The 17925-nt window shown below is 44.4% G+C and overlaps 1 protein-coding gene across 1 annotated transcript in view; it reads right to left on the bottom strand.

Moving 5' to 3' along the window:
• Nucleotides 1-17636, bottom strand: part of DENND6A (DENN domain containing 6A) — a 118120-nt gene extending 100484 nt beyond the window's left edge. The window contains exon 1 of the mRNA XM_073592245.1: nt 17419-17636. Coding sequence (XP_073448346.1) covers nt 17419-17562 — 144 coding nt within the window. The 5' untranslated portion in view covers nt 17563-17636. The remainder of the gene's footprint in view (nt 1-17418) is intronic.
• Between the last annotated feature and the right edge of the window lie 289 nt (nt 17637-17925).

The following is a 17925-nucleotide window of genomic DNA, read 5'->3' as shown; positions in this document are numbered from 1 at the left end:
ACCCAACATGTCGCACTTCAAAATTGCGCCCGCTCATGGAATGGCGTCAAACTTTTACCCTCAAAAATCTCCATAGGCGACATTTAAAAAATTCTACAGGTTGCATGTTTTGCGTTACAGAGGAGGTCTAGGGCTAGAATTATTGCTCTTGCTCTACCGGTCGCGGTGATACCTCACATGTGTGGTTTGATCACCATTTTCATATGCGGGCGCTACTAGCGTATGCGTTCGCTTCTGCGCGCGGGCTCGACGGGACGGGGGTTTTTTTTTTTAAAAATTCTATTTTTATTATTTATTTTACATTATTTTATTTTTACACTGTTTTAAAAACAAAAAAAATTGGGTCACTTTTATTCCTATTACAAGGAATGTAAACATCCCTTGTAATAGAAAAAAGCATGACAGGACCTCTTAAATATGAGATCTGGGGTCAAAAAGACCTCAGATCTCATATTTACACTAAAATGCAATTAAAAAAAAAAAAAAAAAAAAAAGTCATTTAAAAAGATGACATTGAAAAAAATATGTCTTTAAGAGGCGTGGGCGGAAGTGACGTTTTGACGTCGCTTACGCCCAGCAGTGTCATGGAGACGAGTGGGCGCCATCTTAGCCTCACTCGTCTCCAGGCACAGAAGGGAGACGGACGCGATCGCCTCCGCCGCTACCGACGGCACCGGTAAGCAGCAGAGGGCACCGGATCGCGGAGGGAGGAGGGGCCCCTCTCCCGCCACCGATAAAAGTGATCTTGGAGGTGAATCCGCCGCAGGGACCACTTTTATCAGAAAGCCGACCGCCGCACAAAAACGGTGATACCGGGGTTATGGCAGCTAGCTGCTGCCATAACAACGATATCCACTAGCAAAGTTTGGACGTACATCGGCGTGCGGCGGTCCGAAAGTGGTTAAACCAGTTTAGTGTCACTTTAAAGTCAACATTTACAAATACTGTAAGCTGCTGACTTTTACTATTAGGGCACTTACCTGTCCAGGCATCCAGCGGTATCCTCACGAGAGCCAAGGCTTGAATCGGTTCTCGGGTGCTGGCGCCGGCATTCTGGCTCAGGGAAACTGGCAGTGGAGCTTTGCAGCTTCACACTGGGCAGGAGCGAATTGCACTGCGCTTTGTGAATGGGCCGGCTGCGGGAGGAGGGAGGGGGCTGAGGCGAACTGAGCCAGAAGTTGGAGCGGCTACCTGTCAAAAGCAGGTACCTCTTCCCCCCAAAAGGTGCCAAATGTGGCAGCGGAGGGGGAAGTAGGCAGACAAGTGGAGCTTCCCCTTTTGGGTGGAGCTCCGCTTTAAGCCCTGATGAAGGGGATGAGTTCCAACCCCTGAAATGCATGGGCTCTTGTGTATAATTTTCTACTTTATCTTGCATTGGAATAAATCTATATCTAGACCAGATGTCTCCAAACTTTATAAACAAAGGGTCATTGGGAGTAGAAAAGGTCTGATGTCAGTGGGAAAAATCAGTTCCCTATCTTTGAGGTCAGTGGGAGGAATTTTGCCCCTTTTTCAGGGTAATTTTGCCCCTTCATTGGGAGGAATTGTGCCCCTTCATTGGAGTCACTGGGACCAATTTTGCCCCTTCGTTGGAGTCAGTAGAGGGAATTATGCCCCATTGTTGGTATCAAATGGAATAAATAGTGACCTAAGAGATGGATAAAGGCGAGTAAAGTACCGCATCTGGCCCCCAGGCGGCAGTTTGGAGAACGATGATCTAGACTAAAAGAAAAATAATGAGACAGGTTCTTGGACTTAGTATGGATTTATTAAAAATATATTGAATGATTTTGCTTACGATTCCATAGCTGAATTCAAATGTTAGCCTGGAGTTTCACTTTAGCCATGTTGCCAGCAACCATGTCGGAATAGCCAACGCTGGCCTAAAACAATGCATTCTTTCTTCGTAAAATCCTTGCTTCCGTCAGAGAATGTATTGTATACAGCTGTAGGAGGTAGTCCTAACAGGACATTGTATATACGTGACCTGCAGTCACAGGCCGCCACGTCCCCGGCTTGACAATACAACGCTAATATTTACCCTAGGAGCCAAGCTCACTGCTACGTGTCTTGTAAACATTACGTTGAACAAGTGATAACCCACAGATTTCTCCAAGGAACCTACAAATCGCTGTTTTCAAACCTGCCACAACCCTGGCAAATTACAACCGAGCAGATGACACAAAGTGGATAAACAGAGAAGACCTCCAGATAAAAACTGTCTGGCAAAAATGAGCATACCTGAAACTTCCAGGAATAGAGCCAGCAATGCTGGGACTTTGAACAAGTTTCCGGATGTTACCGGAGTCAGACAATTCTCCGGGAAGGCCTGCATAGTTTGTAAATGAGCACAGTGGATTAGTGGTTAGCACTTTCACCTAACAGCACTAGTGTCGTTGGTTCGAATCCCAACCACAGCACTACCTGCATAGAGTTTGCATGTTCTCCCTGTGCCTGCCTGGATTTCCTCCCACACACTAAAAACCATGCTGGTAGGTTAATTGGTTCCTATCTAAATTGCCCCTAGCATGTCTATGTATGAATGTCAGTTAGGGACCTTAGATTGTACGCTTCTTAAGGGAAGGAACTGATGTGAATGTACAATATACACTATATTACCTAAAGTATTAGGACTTCTGCCTTTACACGCACATAAAACTTTAATGGCATCCCAGTCTTAGTCTGTAGGGTTAGGGTTGAGTTAGCCCACTCTTTGCAGCTATAACAGCTTCAACTCTTCTGGGAAGGCTGTCCACAAGATTTAGGAGTGTGTCTAGAAAGCAGAGACTGTGAGCCAGGCCTTCTCGTCCACATCAGTGCCTGACCTCACAAATGCACTTCTGGAAGAATGGTCAAACATTCCCATAGAAACACTTCTAAACCTTGTAGACAACCTTCCCAGAAGAGTTGAAGCTGTTATAGCTGCAAAGGGTGGGCCAACACAATATTAAACCATACGGACTGAGACGCCATTAAAGTTAACGTGTGTGTAAAGGCAGGTGTCACAATACTTTTGGTAATATAGTGCATGCATAAAAAACTATGTAAATTGACAGCGCTATACAAGTACCTGTAATAAATAAATGTGCATACATGCTGTGCACCTACCTGTAGACAGTACGGTGGGAGACAGAAGCATCTGGAGGTCTATGAGGCTATGAGTAAGGCCTGGAGTGGCTTAAACACGTCAGTGTACCCATCAAGCTGTTTTTTTTTAGCCATCTGATGTAATAAAGAATACCAATGATCTTTACTGGACTGCCAGCTTGTGTTTATAATAATCTCAGTTTGAGGTCTCTGGGAAATGTATTCCGGGTGGACACGGGTTGCACACTTCAGTGGGAAACCTGAATGCTCTGTAGCCTAGCCACCAATGTCCCTACCAGATCAGATGAATGAGGACACCGCCAGCAGCAAGATGAGAGCTCAGCTGACCATGGAGACCTACAGTGGTGTATCCCTGTTGTCCAAGAGGTGGTCGCATAGTGGAGGGTCTTGGCTGGACAGAAAGGGACCTAGGGAAATGTGTCCTATACTTGTTGAAAGCCAAATGCACCATCAGTATCACCAAAATGGTGGGAGTAGGAAGGTGTCAGCCAAGTGCACTGTCATTGTAACAATATGCAGGTGGCACTGCCCCACTCGAATGGTCGATAAGTATAAGCCAGATCTATGGTCACTGAAATGGTGTGTAGACTCTGTAGATTGCAGGCCTTTCCTTTAAGCCCTACTGATTGTTAGGTGCAATTGGGCCACAAAGCATCATTTGGTGTAGCGTGCTACAAGCTCTATGATTAGCCCACCCTACTCCACCACCGTTCTCAGGAATTATGAATTTCCAAAATTCTCAGGTATGATGCCTGAAGATTTTTATTTATTCAGGACATGGTATATGATGGACTAATTATTCACATTTGACCAGACTTGCTCTTTAATTATGAAGTCGTTTCCCCACTTTTTATGGGTTGCAGGAACATACTCAGCATTCCCAACACTTCGACTCGGATCAGTGGTGAAATACCTTCAACATTACAGAACAAGTCTAGGTAAATGTATTTATTACAGGCACTTACATAGCACCATAGATTTATGCAGAACTTTACATATTTATTATATATTCACATCAGTCCCTGCCTCAAGGAGCTTACAATCTAAGATCCCCATCTCACATTCATACAAACGCATACTGGACCAATTTAGACAGTGATGGATCAGTAGAGATACAAGAATTTAAAAAGGTAGATAAATTAGAAGCAAATCATAATTTTCCCTGTCAGAACTGGCCTTCCATCCTGTTTTTTGTAAGGCTGTCAATCAGAATAAATGACCAATACGGAGGGGTCAAAAGACAGGACCACGCTCAACTTTTCAGGAACATCAAGATTTGCACATGGCTTCAACTGACTAAACGTGATCATAAGGACTTGAGTGTTCATTGAAAGTCACCTTATGCACTTTAATATATACAGTACTTGGTTGGAACTGGCCAAGTATGAGAAAAGTTGTATTTAACCACTTCTCTATCGGGCAATTTTTTTTATTTTTTCAAACAATTGAAAATATGCATTTTTTGCAAGAAATTACTTTAAACACGCCAATAATGAAATATTTCAGTAAGCAGAGGCCCTGGAGAATAAATTAATGGTAGTTGCAATTTTTTATGAACATGATATTTGTACAACTATTTATCAAATGCATATTTTCAGTGTAAAAAAAAAATAACTAAAAAAAAAAAAAAAAAAAGAAGAAGGCGTACATTGAGTAAATAGACATTTAGCATACTGTGAAAATTCAAAAATCCTCCATAGAGAACACTTTGAAAGCCTTTACAGTTCACAATGAATTATGACCCCAGAATTATTGCTTGTAAAAGTGATCTACTCCTACCCAGATCATTTTCTCTAAAAATCCCAAAAATATGGGGGAGGGGGGTCACATTTGAGGTGAATAGCTCTGATCAGCAGCTTTTTAGCTACTGTACTGACCTGAGCTATCTGTTTGCTCAGCAGAGTTTTGGTATAAGCTCATGGCCATAAGTTTACAGCATAAGGAGCGATTTCCAGCCAGGCTCGGCGTACGGACATGGCCAGCCGATATGGTGCTGTAGGTCCTGACAGCAAAAGGGGTAAAGCCAAAATCTAATCTTACTTTCAGTCAGTTGTAAAGGCTCTTCTCCTGTAATAAAATAGCTTATTCTGATTTCACTGCAGTCTGTGAGCTTTTCACAGTGTGCATTAGAAGATGCAGCAAGTCAAATAGGCCCATCTAATTTCCTGGCTGGAGGACATCCAGCATCATCTAGTCCTTTTCTCACCACCCCACCTATCCTTGGCGCACTCCTTCCATTTTTTTTTTTTTTTTTAAAGCGGAGTTCCACCCAAAAATGGAACTTCCGCTTTAAGAGAGGTGACCCCCTGACGTGCCACATTTGGCATGTCATTTTTTTGGGGGGGAGCCGCTACCCTCTTTTCACCGCGGCACCGGCAGGGAGATCACCTCTTCCCCCTCCCTCTCGCAATCATCTGGGACACATCACAGGTCCCAGAGGATTGCCTGACCAGTCACGGCGCGGCTCGCCCACGCGCAGTGGGTGCCCGGCTGTGAAGCCACAGCCGGGCGCCCGCAGTTACAATGCCGGCGCCGCAGAGAGGAGAGGGAGACGAGCGGGGCTTCGTACGCCCGCATCGCTGGACCCTGACAGGTAAGTGTCCGATTATTAAAAGTCAGCAGCTGCAGTATTTGTAGCTGCTGACTTTTATTTTTTTAAGCAGAACTCCGCTTTAAGTTCTTTCAATCGTGGAGGCTCGGATATATGTGCGGGTTACCTAGGGCAGCCAGAATACAAAAGCAGCCTGACTAGGAATGCCCCCTCATTCAGAATTACATCCACGAAGGCAGAATAAAACTTGCATAACTCTTCCCAACAGCCAACTCACTGCCTGCAAGGGGGCTGAGGGCTCTTAATAAGAGTACTGAGACCGGGTGATGGAATGTTTTCATGAAGCTATGTACAGCATCCTGCCATTCCCTCCCACCAGACAGGATTTGCTTGCATTGCATAGAGAAGCACTTGGACCCCCTGATCACATTACTGAGTTTAAAATAAGGTATGTAATGAAAACAGAATGACTTTAGTCAATAATTTCATTAGCCTGTTGATAAGGGAAGAAAGAAGGAACCGGGGAAGGCAAAAAATAAGCACAATAAACTTCAGCTATAACAATGTCGGATGATGATCTATGGTCACATGGTGTATATGTTCCAGCTAAAAACTAAGTATGCCTTCATATAATGACATCAATTACAAGCTTTACTTGGTCTTTAGGTATGATTAGAGACAGAACACTTATGACATCATGACTGATATTTGTTCAGCTGTTACCCGGGGAAAATACTAACAAACATAAAACTGCAGTCAAATCTTGGCAATCGCTGCACTGACATTCTTCCAAGACTAACAACATGTAACCATTTAACACACAACTATGGCCATACAAGGTGAAACAGCTCAGTTAGAAAATGCATGTGTTGGGTTTAAACAGGGCTGCTAATAGAAATCATGGGGCCCCATACAGCTTACCTGACAGGGCCCCTCCTGCAAAAATATCAAATGATATTTTTGATAAATGCAATGCCCGCGATGCTTTGCGGGCCATGCCAGAAATGATAACCCAGTTGAACAAAGCCCATTCAAGTGAATAGCATCTCGGAGGCAATATTCCCATAGTGAGCGATCGTGGTGTGTTCATTCAGGACGGCGAGCCCCCCTGAAATAACCCACCTTTGTGCCCTCAGTGGCTGCCGGTGGGAAAAAAGAGGAGAGGAAATGGCAGCACTGTGGGGGGAAAGGGGCACACAGGGGGCGCAGATACTAGAACCGATCCCCCCCCGCAGTGCAGCTAGAGGAAGAAATAAGAGGTAGAAGTGTCAGCAATAAGGCAGTACTGCTGGCCCTCCTGCTCGGCAAGTGCCTGGGCCCCCCTTTTGAACTGATGAGGCCTGGGCCCAGTACAGGACGGCTGTACTGCCTTATCAGCAGGCCTGGGTTTAAAGAAAGACATAAAAAGCAGTGATTGTCAAATAGGTCACATGTGATATAACATCAAATGGCCATTGAGCAGATGGAAAACAAGCCTTTCATTTCTCTAAGGTAGGTGTAGGCAACCTTTGAGAGGTGGAGATCTACTTGAACAACATAAAAAAAAAAAAAAAATCTTAGATCGCCTCTATTTAAAAAAAAAGAAAGAAAGAAAAAAGTTAAATAGCAAGGCCTATTTAAGTAGTAACGAAAACTTAGAAAAATATAACAAATGTCACTGTAAAAACATACATTGGGCTTAAAAACCACTACTTCTACAGGAGTTTTGCAGCTGTTTGTCTCAACATTATCCTATGCCATGGTCTCTACACATTAGGATGTTTAGAGGCACCATTTAGGAGGCAGAAAAAAAACCCTTCTGGATTGCGCTTTTGAGAAGAGTTTTCTGGGAGAAAAAAAAAAAAACACACTAAACATGCCTAAACGTGTGTACAAAAACAATATACATTAGAACTTTTTTTCTACCAAAAGAACTGGCTTTTTTTAAATTTTTTTAAAGCCTAGTGTGCATGGACCCTCAAAGTGGATAGTGCCAGGAGGGCAGTGGACGGTGCCAGTCGTTTAGTTTTGTTTTTTTGATTATTATTATTTACAATTTTATTTTGTATTTTTTTTTTATTTTTTTTTATTTTTTTTTTTTAGCAGTCCTGTTGGGGTCCTTTGATGAAAAGCCAGGGGTATAAAACAGACCCCAGATATCTCACTTCTGAAACAAAGAGGAGATTTGGATTGAGGACTGTGTCCCCAATCTCTTCAGCGCACAGTCTGCCTGTTCATTCACAAACTAAAGCATAATTTACTATGCTTCAGTTATGCATAAACACAGTGAGTGATCAGTACCCATCACTCACTGTGTTTATTCAGAAAAGGGGGAAGCTGGCAGCGTTGCAGGAAGGGAAAGGGGGGGGGAACCAGGGGAGCACATAGGGTGGGCCTGGGCAGCAGAAGGAAGGAGAACCTGGACAGAAGGGTTAGCATTTACTGGAATTGATCGAATGTACTTTACTCCTACAACAGTTGAAAGCTGGTGGAAAGGGGGAGGAGAAAACTAGCTTTCTGCTGCTGCAGGAGAAAAATACAAGGGATTGGTTCCAGTAAAAGCCGCCCCTGCTCCCCTCCAGGTTCCAGGAGTTGGCAGGGAAGGGATGTGATCTACCCGTCACCTGCTCGTGATTGACAGGTTGCTGACCCCCGCTCTAAGGCTTCTCAACAAGGGTTCCTTCAGAGGTTTCTAGGTGATCCTTTATCTGTGGCTGACTGAATTTCTCTTCTCCCTGGCACCAGCATTTCTGTGCCTGTGGCTTCACAGCCGGGTGCGCACTGCCCATGCGCGGGTCGTGCTGCGCCTGCTGAATGGTCCAGCAGTCTTCTGGGACTCATGACGATCCCAGTAGATTGCAGGGAGGGAGGGGGAAAGGAGGAATGCCTAGGCGGAAGTAGGAGCAGGTACCTGTCAAAACTAGATACCCGCTACCCTCCCGAAAAATATACATGCCAAATGTGGGAGGGGGGGATGGAGTGTTTTAAAGTGGAACTTACCCTTTTGGGTGGAGCTCTGCTCTTTAACAACCAGCTATTCACTTCTAAACCCTTTTGAAAATACTCCTAAAACACTGCAAAAATGCTGGCAAAAAATGCTTAATATTAGCGTTTTTTTTAGCCAGTGTTTTTTTTTTGCAGTTTTGGAGCGTCTAGTGTACATAGAGCCTTTATTATTCAAAATGGCAACATCAAATATAAAGTAGGCCTATGCCACACCAACTGTATTGGAATTATGGTTTCCATTTTCTACTAAACAACCGTAATGTTAAAAACAAGATCTACATTAGATGCTTCCAGGTATTGACAGCTGTCCCCAGTGCTCTTATTGAACTTCTAATAACATGTACACACGATCGGTTTTCTCATCGGAAAGAGATATGACGGCTTTTCTGACGGGATTCTGCTCAAGTTTGCCTTGCATTCACACGGTCACACAAAAGTTCGCTGAAATTACGACCGCCAAGAACGCGGTGACGTACAACACTACGACGAGCCAAGAAAATGACGTTCAATGCTTCCGATCATGCGTCAAATTGTTTCCGAGCATGCGTAAGGATTTTGCGCGTCGGAATTGCCACAGACGATCGCATTTTCGGATAGGAACTTTTCCCGACCGAAAAATTGAGAGCTTGCGCTCAATCTTTTGCTGGTTGGAATTCCGCCAGCAAAAGACTGATGGAGCATACACACGGTCGCATATTCCGACGAAAAAATCTCATCGGACTTTAGCGGCCCGAAATTCCGACCGTGTGTACGCGGCAAAAGGGGTGCCTTGGACTACTTTTTACAGGTGGACTTGCTCATCTATCCATACTTCATCCACAGCATTTATTAAAGCTGAATTAGTCTCAAGTAAAAAAAAAACAAAAAAAAAAAACAAAAAAACACACATACTTTCATGATGTCAGGCAAGCTTAGATTTTCTTATGTAGGAGCTGTGCTGTCAATCAGCATGTCATAAAGGACGGGGTTGGACATAATGTATCATTGCAAGGAAAGTACTGGTCAGCATATTAGCCAGTGTGTCAATAGTAAACATGGAGGTAAAAAGTTATTTTGTTATTTTTTTTTACATTTCTGGTTCATGTTGACGGGTGGTAACAGCGTTATCATTTAAAAAAAATATGCTATTAAACTGGAGCAGAGCTTTCTAATTACTATAATCACTGAGATTATACAATCTGTTGACTTTTGGTTTTTACATAAGCCTCAGATACAATTACAGATGAACAAAGTGTGATATTCTCCTTGCGTTATCTCAGATGTCATCCTACACTGTAGATTGGTTATCTGCTGATAAGACACAACTTCCAATTTATGGATTGCCTATTATATGTCACACCAGGACATTGCATTCTGATAGCAGGACACAGCGATGTCAGAAAAAACGATTAAAGGCTGCACTCACTGATAGACAAAAGTTTAGCAACTTGTTCATCCAACAGAAGTCCATCCAACGATTGATTCCTGTACAGCAGGGACAGTTCCACTGATCGAAAATCAATCGGTCCCTGCTGAACTAGCTGAAATTCAATCCATCTATGGCCAGCTTTATATACAAATTCTAGGCAGGAAGCTAAAAAAAAAAAAAAAAAAAAAAAAACACAATACCGCAGGAATGCAACTTATCCAGATTTCACCACAATTTTTGCTCTGAAAGGGTATTGTTAGAACCTCTGTCAGGTTTTAACTGTTAGCAACAAAGTTGGAGAGATTTCTTTAAACTTCACTTAAAGCGGAGTTGCACACAAAAGTGGAAGCTCTGCTTATCTGCCTCCTCCCCCCTCCAGTGCCACATTTGGCAGCTTTTTTTTGGGGGGGGGGGGGGATACCAGGACGGGTAAGAGTTCTACTAATAAAAGTCAGCAACTACAGCATGTGTAGCTGCTAACTTATTTTTTTTGCTGGGGGGAGGGCGGAACTCTGCTTTAACTAATAAAATAGGGAAGTAAGAACTTCTTTCAGGTTTTTATTGCTATACCAGTCCCCACTAGGAGGATTTCCCCTCAATTTGTGACAGACAGGAAGCAAAGGCAAATCTCGCTAGATCAGTGGTTCTCAACCTTTCTAGTGCCGTGACCCCTTGATAAAATTTCCCAAGTTGTGGGGACCCCTAACAGTAAAATTATTTTTGTAGCATGGGTTGTCAGCACCCAAGGCAAGTAATTTGCTCCCCTAACCCACGGACATTTAGCGCTCCCCAAGTCCCTTCCACTCGTACAGTATTAAAACCCCTTATGGTACATTTTAGGATGTACCACTATCTCTCTTTGTTCTCCCTTTTATCTCTCTCTATCCTAATTTCTTGATTGTTTCCCCCATCCCTCTCTCTAGCTGTCTTTCTTGTTCTTTCGCTTATTCTTTCTGTTCCTTTTTCTTTGTTCTTCCCCCTCTTTTCCTCTCCCTTCCATGTATTCTCTATTTTTATTCCTTCTCTTACTCCTTGGTGTGTGTAGGGGGGGGGGGGGGGGGGGAATCAATGGCAGTGCTGGGGGGAGTTCTGATCAGCCAACTTAGGTGCTCTTGATGAAGGTCATCTGCTGATCTGAGAACTGTTGTGGGACTTTTATTGGCAACTATAATCACAGGTAGTGTTATTCACTGTGTCTCAGACTTTGTGGTGTCTGGTAGTAGTGACACCTATGCCAAAAATCAGAAGATAGGGTCTCCTCCAGCCCCTCCCACTTCATTCCTCACCAGTCAGCTGACCTCTAGTCTCTGCGCCCCAGCCATTCCATGAACTGAATAGGCGGTTGCAAAGAGGCTGAGTGGGTGGCCGCGGGCTCCAGAAACAGCCCAGCTGGGCGGCCGTGAAAAGGCTGGGAGAGCAGAGTGGGCTTCAGGAACAGCTACGGATTCGGTCACCCCTGAAAAATCATCATTTGACCCCTCAGGGGGTCTGGACCCCCAGGTTGAGAACCACTGCGCTAGCTGAAACAAATCAAAAAAAAGTTTTGGCTGGAGCTTCAATTTAACTTGCTTGATTTAAAGGCTAGGCTCACACGCTGTGACAGGGGAAGGTGGTGGTCTGCTTCCCTCCCAGCCCCCTGTCACCCAAATAAAAGTAGCAATTAAAGCGGAACTTCGGTCTTTTTTTCATCTTTCCATCTATTTAGTGCCGGTTCACACAGGGGCGACTTGTCAAGCGACCTAGCCGCCTGACAAGTCGCCTCCCGTTCTGTACTATGGAACCGTTCTAATAGGAGCGATGCAGGTTGCTCCGACTGAGAAAAAGGTTCCTGTAGCATTTCTGGGGCGAAATCGTTTTGCAAGTTGCCGTGGAAGTCGTGTAGGCGACCTGCAAGTCGTGCCGCCCCTGTATGAACCGGGGCTAAATCTTCTGCCCTTGTTGTTTTAACTTTGGATAGTAAAATATTTTTTTCTGCCAGTAAATACCTTATACAGCCCACTTCCTCTTTCTTGTCTGGTCATTAGCCTAGGCTTATGACATGTACAGCTCTCTCTCACTCTCATGAGAGTTTGCCAGGAAGGGAGGGAGGATGAGTCATAAGAGGGCCAATGAGCGCTGCAGAGCTGGAGGTGTGTGTCTGTGTAAATCCAAGTAGTGAACAAGCAGCAGCTTCAGCTGCCCACCGTTAAAATGATTGCAGCCAGACTCAGTGGAGGGAGATTTCTGCAGCATATTTGGCAAGTACAGAATCACAGTATAATAATATGCAAAGTGGTTGGAGGGAAGCTTCAGAATGGCAAAGATGTTTTTATTACAAATTATGTGAGCAGACTGCAGTTCCTCCATAAAAAAAAAAAAAAAAAAAAACCATACACTTTGAAAATTAAAGATTTAATCTGCCTCCTGGGATAGCTGCGTACTTGAAATCCTGCAATAATGCATCTCAGCCCATTGCAGGGGTGCATTTTCACAGCATTTTCATTGGTTAGGAGGCAGCAGTGAGAAGCGGTAACATCACCTGCACCTGCTGGAACCAGGGACCAAGGTAAGTAGTTTTTTCTCACAAAATTCTTGTTTTTCAAAGAGAAGTATGGACATAGAAAAAAAAAAAACATTTATACTCACCTAGGTGGTTGCAACATCGATCTGATGCTCCATTTGTCCCCTGCTGGCTCTGTAGTGAGAACTGAGCGATTAAAGACGACTGATGGCTCAGTTTTCCCCCTCCGCTCTGAGCAGAGAGCCGAGACTGTCAGTGGCTCTCTGCTCTGCCCCTCCAGCTCTCACTGGAGCAATGGGCTGTGGAGGGGGTGGCTTTGAGCGGATTGCTGAGAGGCTGAACTGGATGCCGGTCCAGGTATCTGGGTGGATCCCAAGCACATGGCTGGGATCTTTCTGGAGTCAGGACCAGCCGACAGCAAACTTTAGCCTGCATTCGGCTGAAAACGGGTCACAGGAGTGCAGAACGAACTGCACTCCTGTTACCTACAGGAGAAGTACAGCCAAAAAAGCTTTGGCCATACTTATAATTTAATGTTTTATTTACAGCTCATTTGCTTGGGTGGTAGGAGGCTGGCAGGGAAGCACATCTTCCACTTGCATGCATAATTCTGATAATGTGTATAAAGATATATTTATAATGGCATTTTACTGTTTGAATACACGTATCTCCACTTTGTAGCAATGGTGAATTATGCATCACCCATCGCAATTCAATGAATTCATCAGTACAAAACCAAAAGAAAACCAACAATACTCGGTCTGTTCTGGATACAACGATTAGTAGTCATGTCACAGGGACAACACTTGTGTTCAGAATATGACATAGAATTCTTTTAACTCATTTGCTAATAAAGTGTTCCTAATCCACCAGGACGAGCGGATCATGTGAATGTAAAACACTGTACAGATCAGTTCCGTTTATTTTCCACAACTAAACAGTCTTCCTTCTTTATAACAAATGAGAACACATGCAATGAAATACAGATCTGGACTGACTTATGGAAAGTTGTGTGACAGCTTCTGCTGTGTACGGAGGGGTCCCGATATTTTACCAACAGATTGCTAGCCTCCTTCGGGTGTTCCAGTCCAAAAAGAATTGTTCCCCCCCAAGCTGGCCATACATGGCTTAAATTTCAGTTTATCTCTGTAAATTGATCAAAATTCAAGCTGTATGGGGCCCTGCTAACACCACCCGACTGAAAAAATTTAAAGTGAAAAAGCCGGGCAGGAAAAAGTCTTCCTCACAATTACTGTATTCAATCAGCTGCACTTACTGTTCAGATATTTTGACTGCTGTGGGTGGCAGATGTCACAATACAATAGCCCACAGCAGGATACTTATCCATCCATGCTTTTAAGGCCAACAGTGCAATTTTCTTTGTTGCAATCACGGGTTGCAGGAAAGAAAATTGCTTGATTCTCCCATCAACACATTAAGTTTGGATGGGGAAATCCCTCCTGCAAAGCCATTGTGCGCTCCCGGTGGAGGTAGGGGATGCCGCCCTAACCAAGAGAACACAGTGACTACTGCTAGCGATTATTATAGTAATAATCACATGTAAAATCCAACAGGCTGGTTGTGCCCAAGTTAATCGATCAGCTTGGGTACATTCAGGCTGCCTACCCATACATGGTTCAAATGTTGGCTTGTCCCAGCGGAAGAGATGGCCGGCTTTAGCATGGATGGGTAAATCTATTGCCTGACCAATAAAATCAGCCAAAGAGATCAGAGGTCAGTGAGGGAGCTCCAAGACACTGCAGTGCTGGAGTGGAGGCGAGTATAGTTCTGCTTTAGGCCTTGTTCACACCATGATGAGACGTCAGTTTTTCTGCACGCGTTCTGGGAGGGCTAAAAAAAAAAAAAAAAAAAAAAAAAATAATGTGTCCTGTTTACAGCACAAAGTGCGGCTTTTTTCTGCGCAGGAATCTGCAACGTGTATGCAGTTTCCTGCACAGGGGAAAAAAAAAAATTGACGTAACATCAACATTGGTGTGAATAGGGCACATAACTGATGCACACGAAAACTAATGTAAACTGCTGTGAAACTGGTGTCTGTGCAAGTGAAATCTGTGTGGTTTTCCCATCAGTTCTCACACAGGTATGGAGTGAACGAGCCCTTAGGCTGCATTCACACTACAGCGTTTAGAATCACGGGCAGATTTGCCCGCGCTGATGTGTCAATGACAAAAAGCGGTACTCGCATTTGAGATGCCATTCATTCGAATGATACCTCAAATCAGGGTCAGGGTCTGCCACCCACTGCAATCGCGGTAACCCACATCACGGGACGCATGTTACCCAAAAATAGTTCAGGAGCTACTTTGGGTTGACATGCGTCCTGCAATGCGGGTTGCCGCACGTTTTATTGCGCGGCAGACCCGTACCGCAATTTGCGGTGTCATTAAAATGAATGGCCTCTCAAACGCGAGTTCAGCCTTTTGTCATTCCCACATCAGCGCTGTCAAATGAAATTCAAAATGCTGATTAAAGACGCTGTAGTGTGAATGTAGCCTTAAAGTGGAACTAAACCCTCCTATCCTTTTCAGCCAAGAAAGCTGCAATCTTAGCCTCTGTTTGATCTGCAAATGTCATGATGCTGCACATGTGATCAGTTAGACCCCTTTCACACCGGGGCGCTTTGCAGGAGCTACAGCGCTAAAAATAGCATATGCAAATCGCCCTGAAAGAGCCGCTGCTGTCTCTCCAATTTGAAAGCCCCGAGGGCTTTCACACTGGAGTGGTGCGCTGGCAGGACGCTAAAAAAAAGTCCTGCTAGCAGCATCTTTGGAGCGGTGAAGGAGCGGAGTGTATACACCGCTCATGCCCATTGAAATCAATGGGGCAGCGCGGCTATACTGCCGGCATAGCGCTGTTGCAGCAGCGCTTTGTGGTGGTTTTAACCCTTTCTTGGCCACTAGCGGGGGATGGTAAAAAGAGCCTTATGACCAGCCATTTCATGGTTTGACAGTTTGAAAGCACAAGCAAAAGGTGACAGTTATCAATCCTGGCATTCCAGGAATGTAACCATTTTTTTTAAGAGATAAATTGGTGGGTTTAGTTCTGCGGATGTTTATTATCTACTCAGAATTGTAAAATTAGACCACCTGATCACGTGAAACAACAGCCATTAGAAGTGGCTGACTGGTGGGGAAGATCGTGGTTTTCTACATGTGGAAATGGTTTGTTCATAAATAGCTATATAGAAAAGTGCCTGTAGATGTATATTTCATGGATTTTATATAAGAAAATAATTTTTTAAAAAGCCTTGTGTGATCTATTGAAGTAGAACCTGAAAAGCCCCAGTGGCTATTATTGCTGTTCTCATGTGCTGGAAGCTTATTGAGGACACCTTTTACTTTAATGTGTGTGCAACACATGTTTTTTTTCCCCATGTTGAACATAATAGGGAATGATTAGAATATAAATGAAGGCATTTTGGAGGGTTATAACCGCTGTCAGATTTGTTTTCTTTCGTCATCTGTGTCCCATTGAGGGGATTTCACTTGCTGTCTTATAGCCACAACAGGAAGTGAGAGGCGATCCCTCCAAAGTGAGGAAATCTCTGGTTGTCACCAGAGCTAGCGTCCCCATTGGCAATTTTTTCCTCTATTCCTGTTCTGGTGGCAACCCAAGTTTTGGGATTTTCTTTCATTTTCAGTGATAGTAGAAAACAGGACAAGTCAAGAAGCTGAATCTCCCTATGGCTATGGTTACCCTTGATTATTCTCTGAAAAGCGATCCACAGTGGACTGCTTTACAGAATGTGGCTAACCACACTAAGTCAGATGTTCAGGAGGCGATCCAGCTGTCTTCTGAACGCCTGCAATTTACAATGGAACTAATGCACCGCAACTGCGAAACAAGAGTTTGTCTCACCCTCTGCAGTGTGACTGTCAACTTGACATGTCAATGCATTATCGTCAGGACACCACGGATCTTCAGATTATGTCCAAATATTTGTCATCACATCACTTCAGTAAATTGTGACACTTCAGGGCCATGCAGGACCCCTTATCAGGCATGGGACTGCCAACTCAACATCACACAAAGCATCGCTGCACCAGCATGTAAACAGTTGCTTCTGGCTGTATTGTAGGCTTCAGATGGGCAGTAAAACCACAGCTCAACCACCTGTTTTTACCGTTCTCTGGGCGCCCATGCCTAAAGGGGGCACAGAAAGCAATAAAAACCTGACAGGGTTTCTAATCCTCCACTCTATCCAAAATGAAATAAAAAGTTCTGCCTTTAGTTATGCTTTAAAGTGTAACTAAAGGCAAAACATTTATTATTAGTTTTGAGACCTAGCAGAGAGGGATTAGAACCAGGTCAGGTTTTTTTTTATTGCCGTTTCCCCATTAGGGAGATTCAATCTCTCTATTTGTCCTGTCTATTATCACCAAGAGCAAAAATAAAAGAAAAATCACACATTTTGGGTTGTCACCAGAACAGGAAGAGAGGGGAAACCTTCCAATGGGGACACCAGTTCTGGATTTAGAGGGATTTTCTCTCACTTCTTGCTTTGGATTTGGGGCAGGAAATGTAGGGAAATCTCTCCAATGGGATGCAGATAGCAAAAACAAAAACCTGACAGGGGGTGCAACCCTCACTTACTCCATCCAAAATGAAAAAAAATCGCTTTGCCTTTGGTTCTGCTTGAATCATCTGATGTCAGATGTGGATCATATACAGACCTTGCTGTGGAGAGGTTTATCGAGTGTATTCTATGTAGTGTTGGGGGGTCATCTAGTAATGTGGGGGTGATGATCGCCCCTGTACACAAGGAGAATGCCCCCAGCACTCATCACACAGGACACGTCCAGTCCCAATGGAAGTGATGGAAGAAGTTGCAGAGCCCCCTCTCACCTCCACTGTCTGTCCCAGCTCCAGGTCGAAGCCCACCACACAGATACAATGCAGCCAGGCGGAGAAGCGATCCCATGGAAGGGTCAGGGGCTCCCCGCCGGGGCTCTGCGCCTCCTCGCTCCCCTCTATCCCCAGAGCAGACATGTCTAAAACCACCGAGCTTCCATCCAGCCGTCAATCAACACTTCCCCACGTCATCACTGAGCGCCGGCCGCCGGCTAGTGACGGAAGAGGAGTAGAAGGGGAAACTCCTCATCCGCCAGGAAACATCACCATGGCGACCATCTCTGTGTATACAACAGCCTCAGGGCGTCATTGTGTGATCAGCTGGCCCTGCTGTATTCATAGACGGCATTGCAATGTCTGGTCCCTGGGGACACAGAGATTTGTGCCTGGAAATGGTTCTCAACATTGTTTCATTTTCACAATGAAGCTAACATAGTTTGCCTATATGAATTAGATTAGGGGTCTAAACTACGGCCACACCCGACTCTCTGCAAGATTATA

This window comes from Aquarana catesbeiana, linkage group LG07 (assembly GCF_042186555.1).
Source record: "Aquarana catesbeiana isolate 2022-GZ linkage group LG07, ASM4218655v1, whole genome shotgun sequence".
NCBI classification, from domain to species: domain Eukaryota; kingdom Metazoa; phylum Chordata; class Amphibia; order Anura; family Ranidae; genus Aquarana; species Aquarana catesbeiana.
This window is presented reverse-complemented; position numbering and strand designations above follow the sequence as displayed.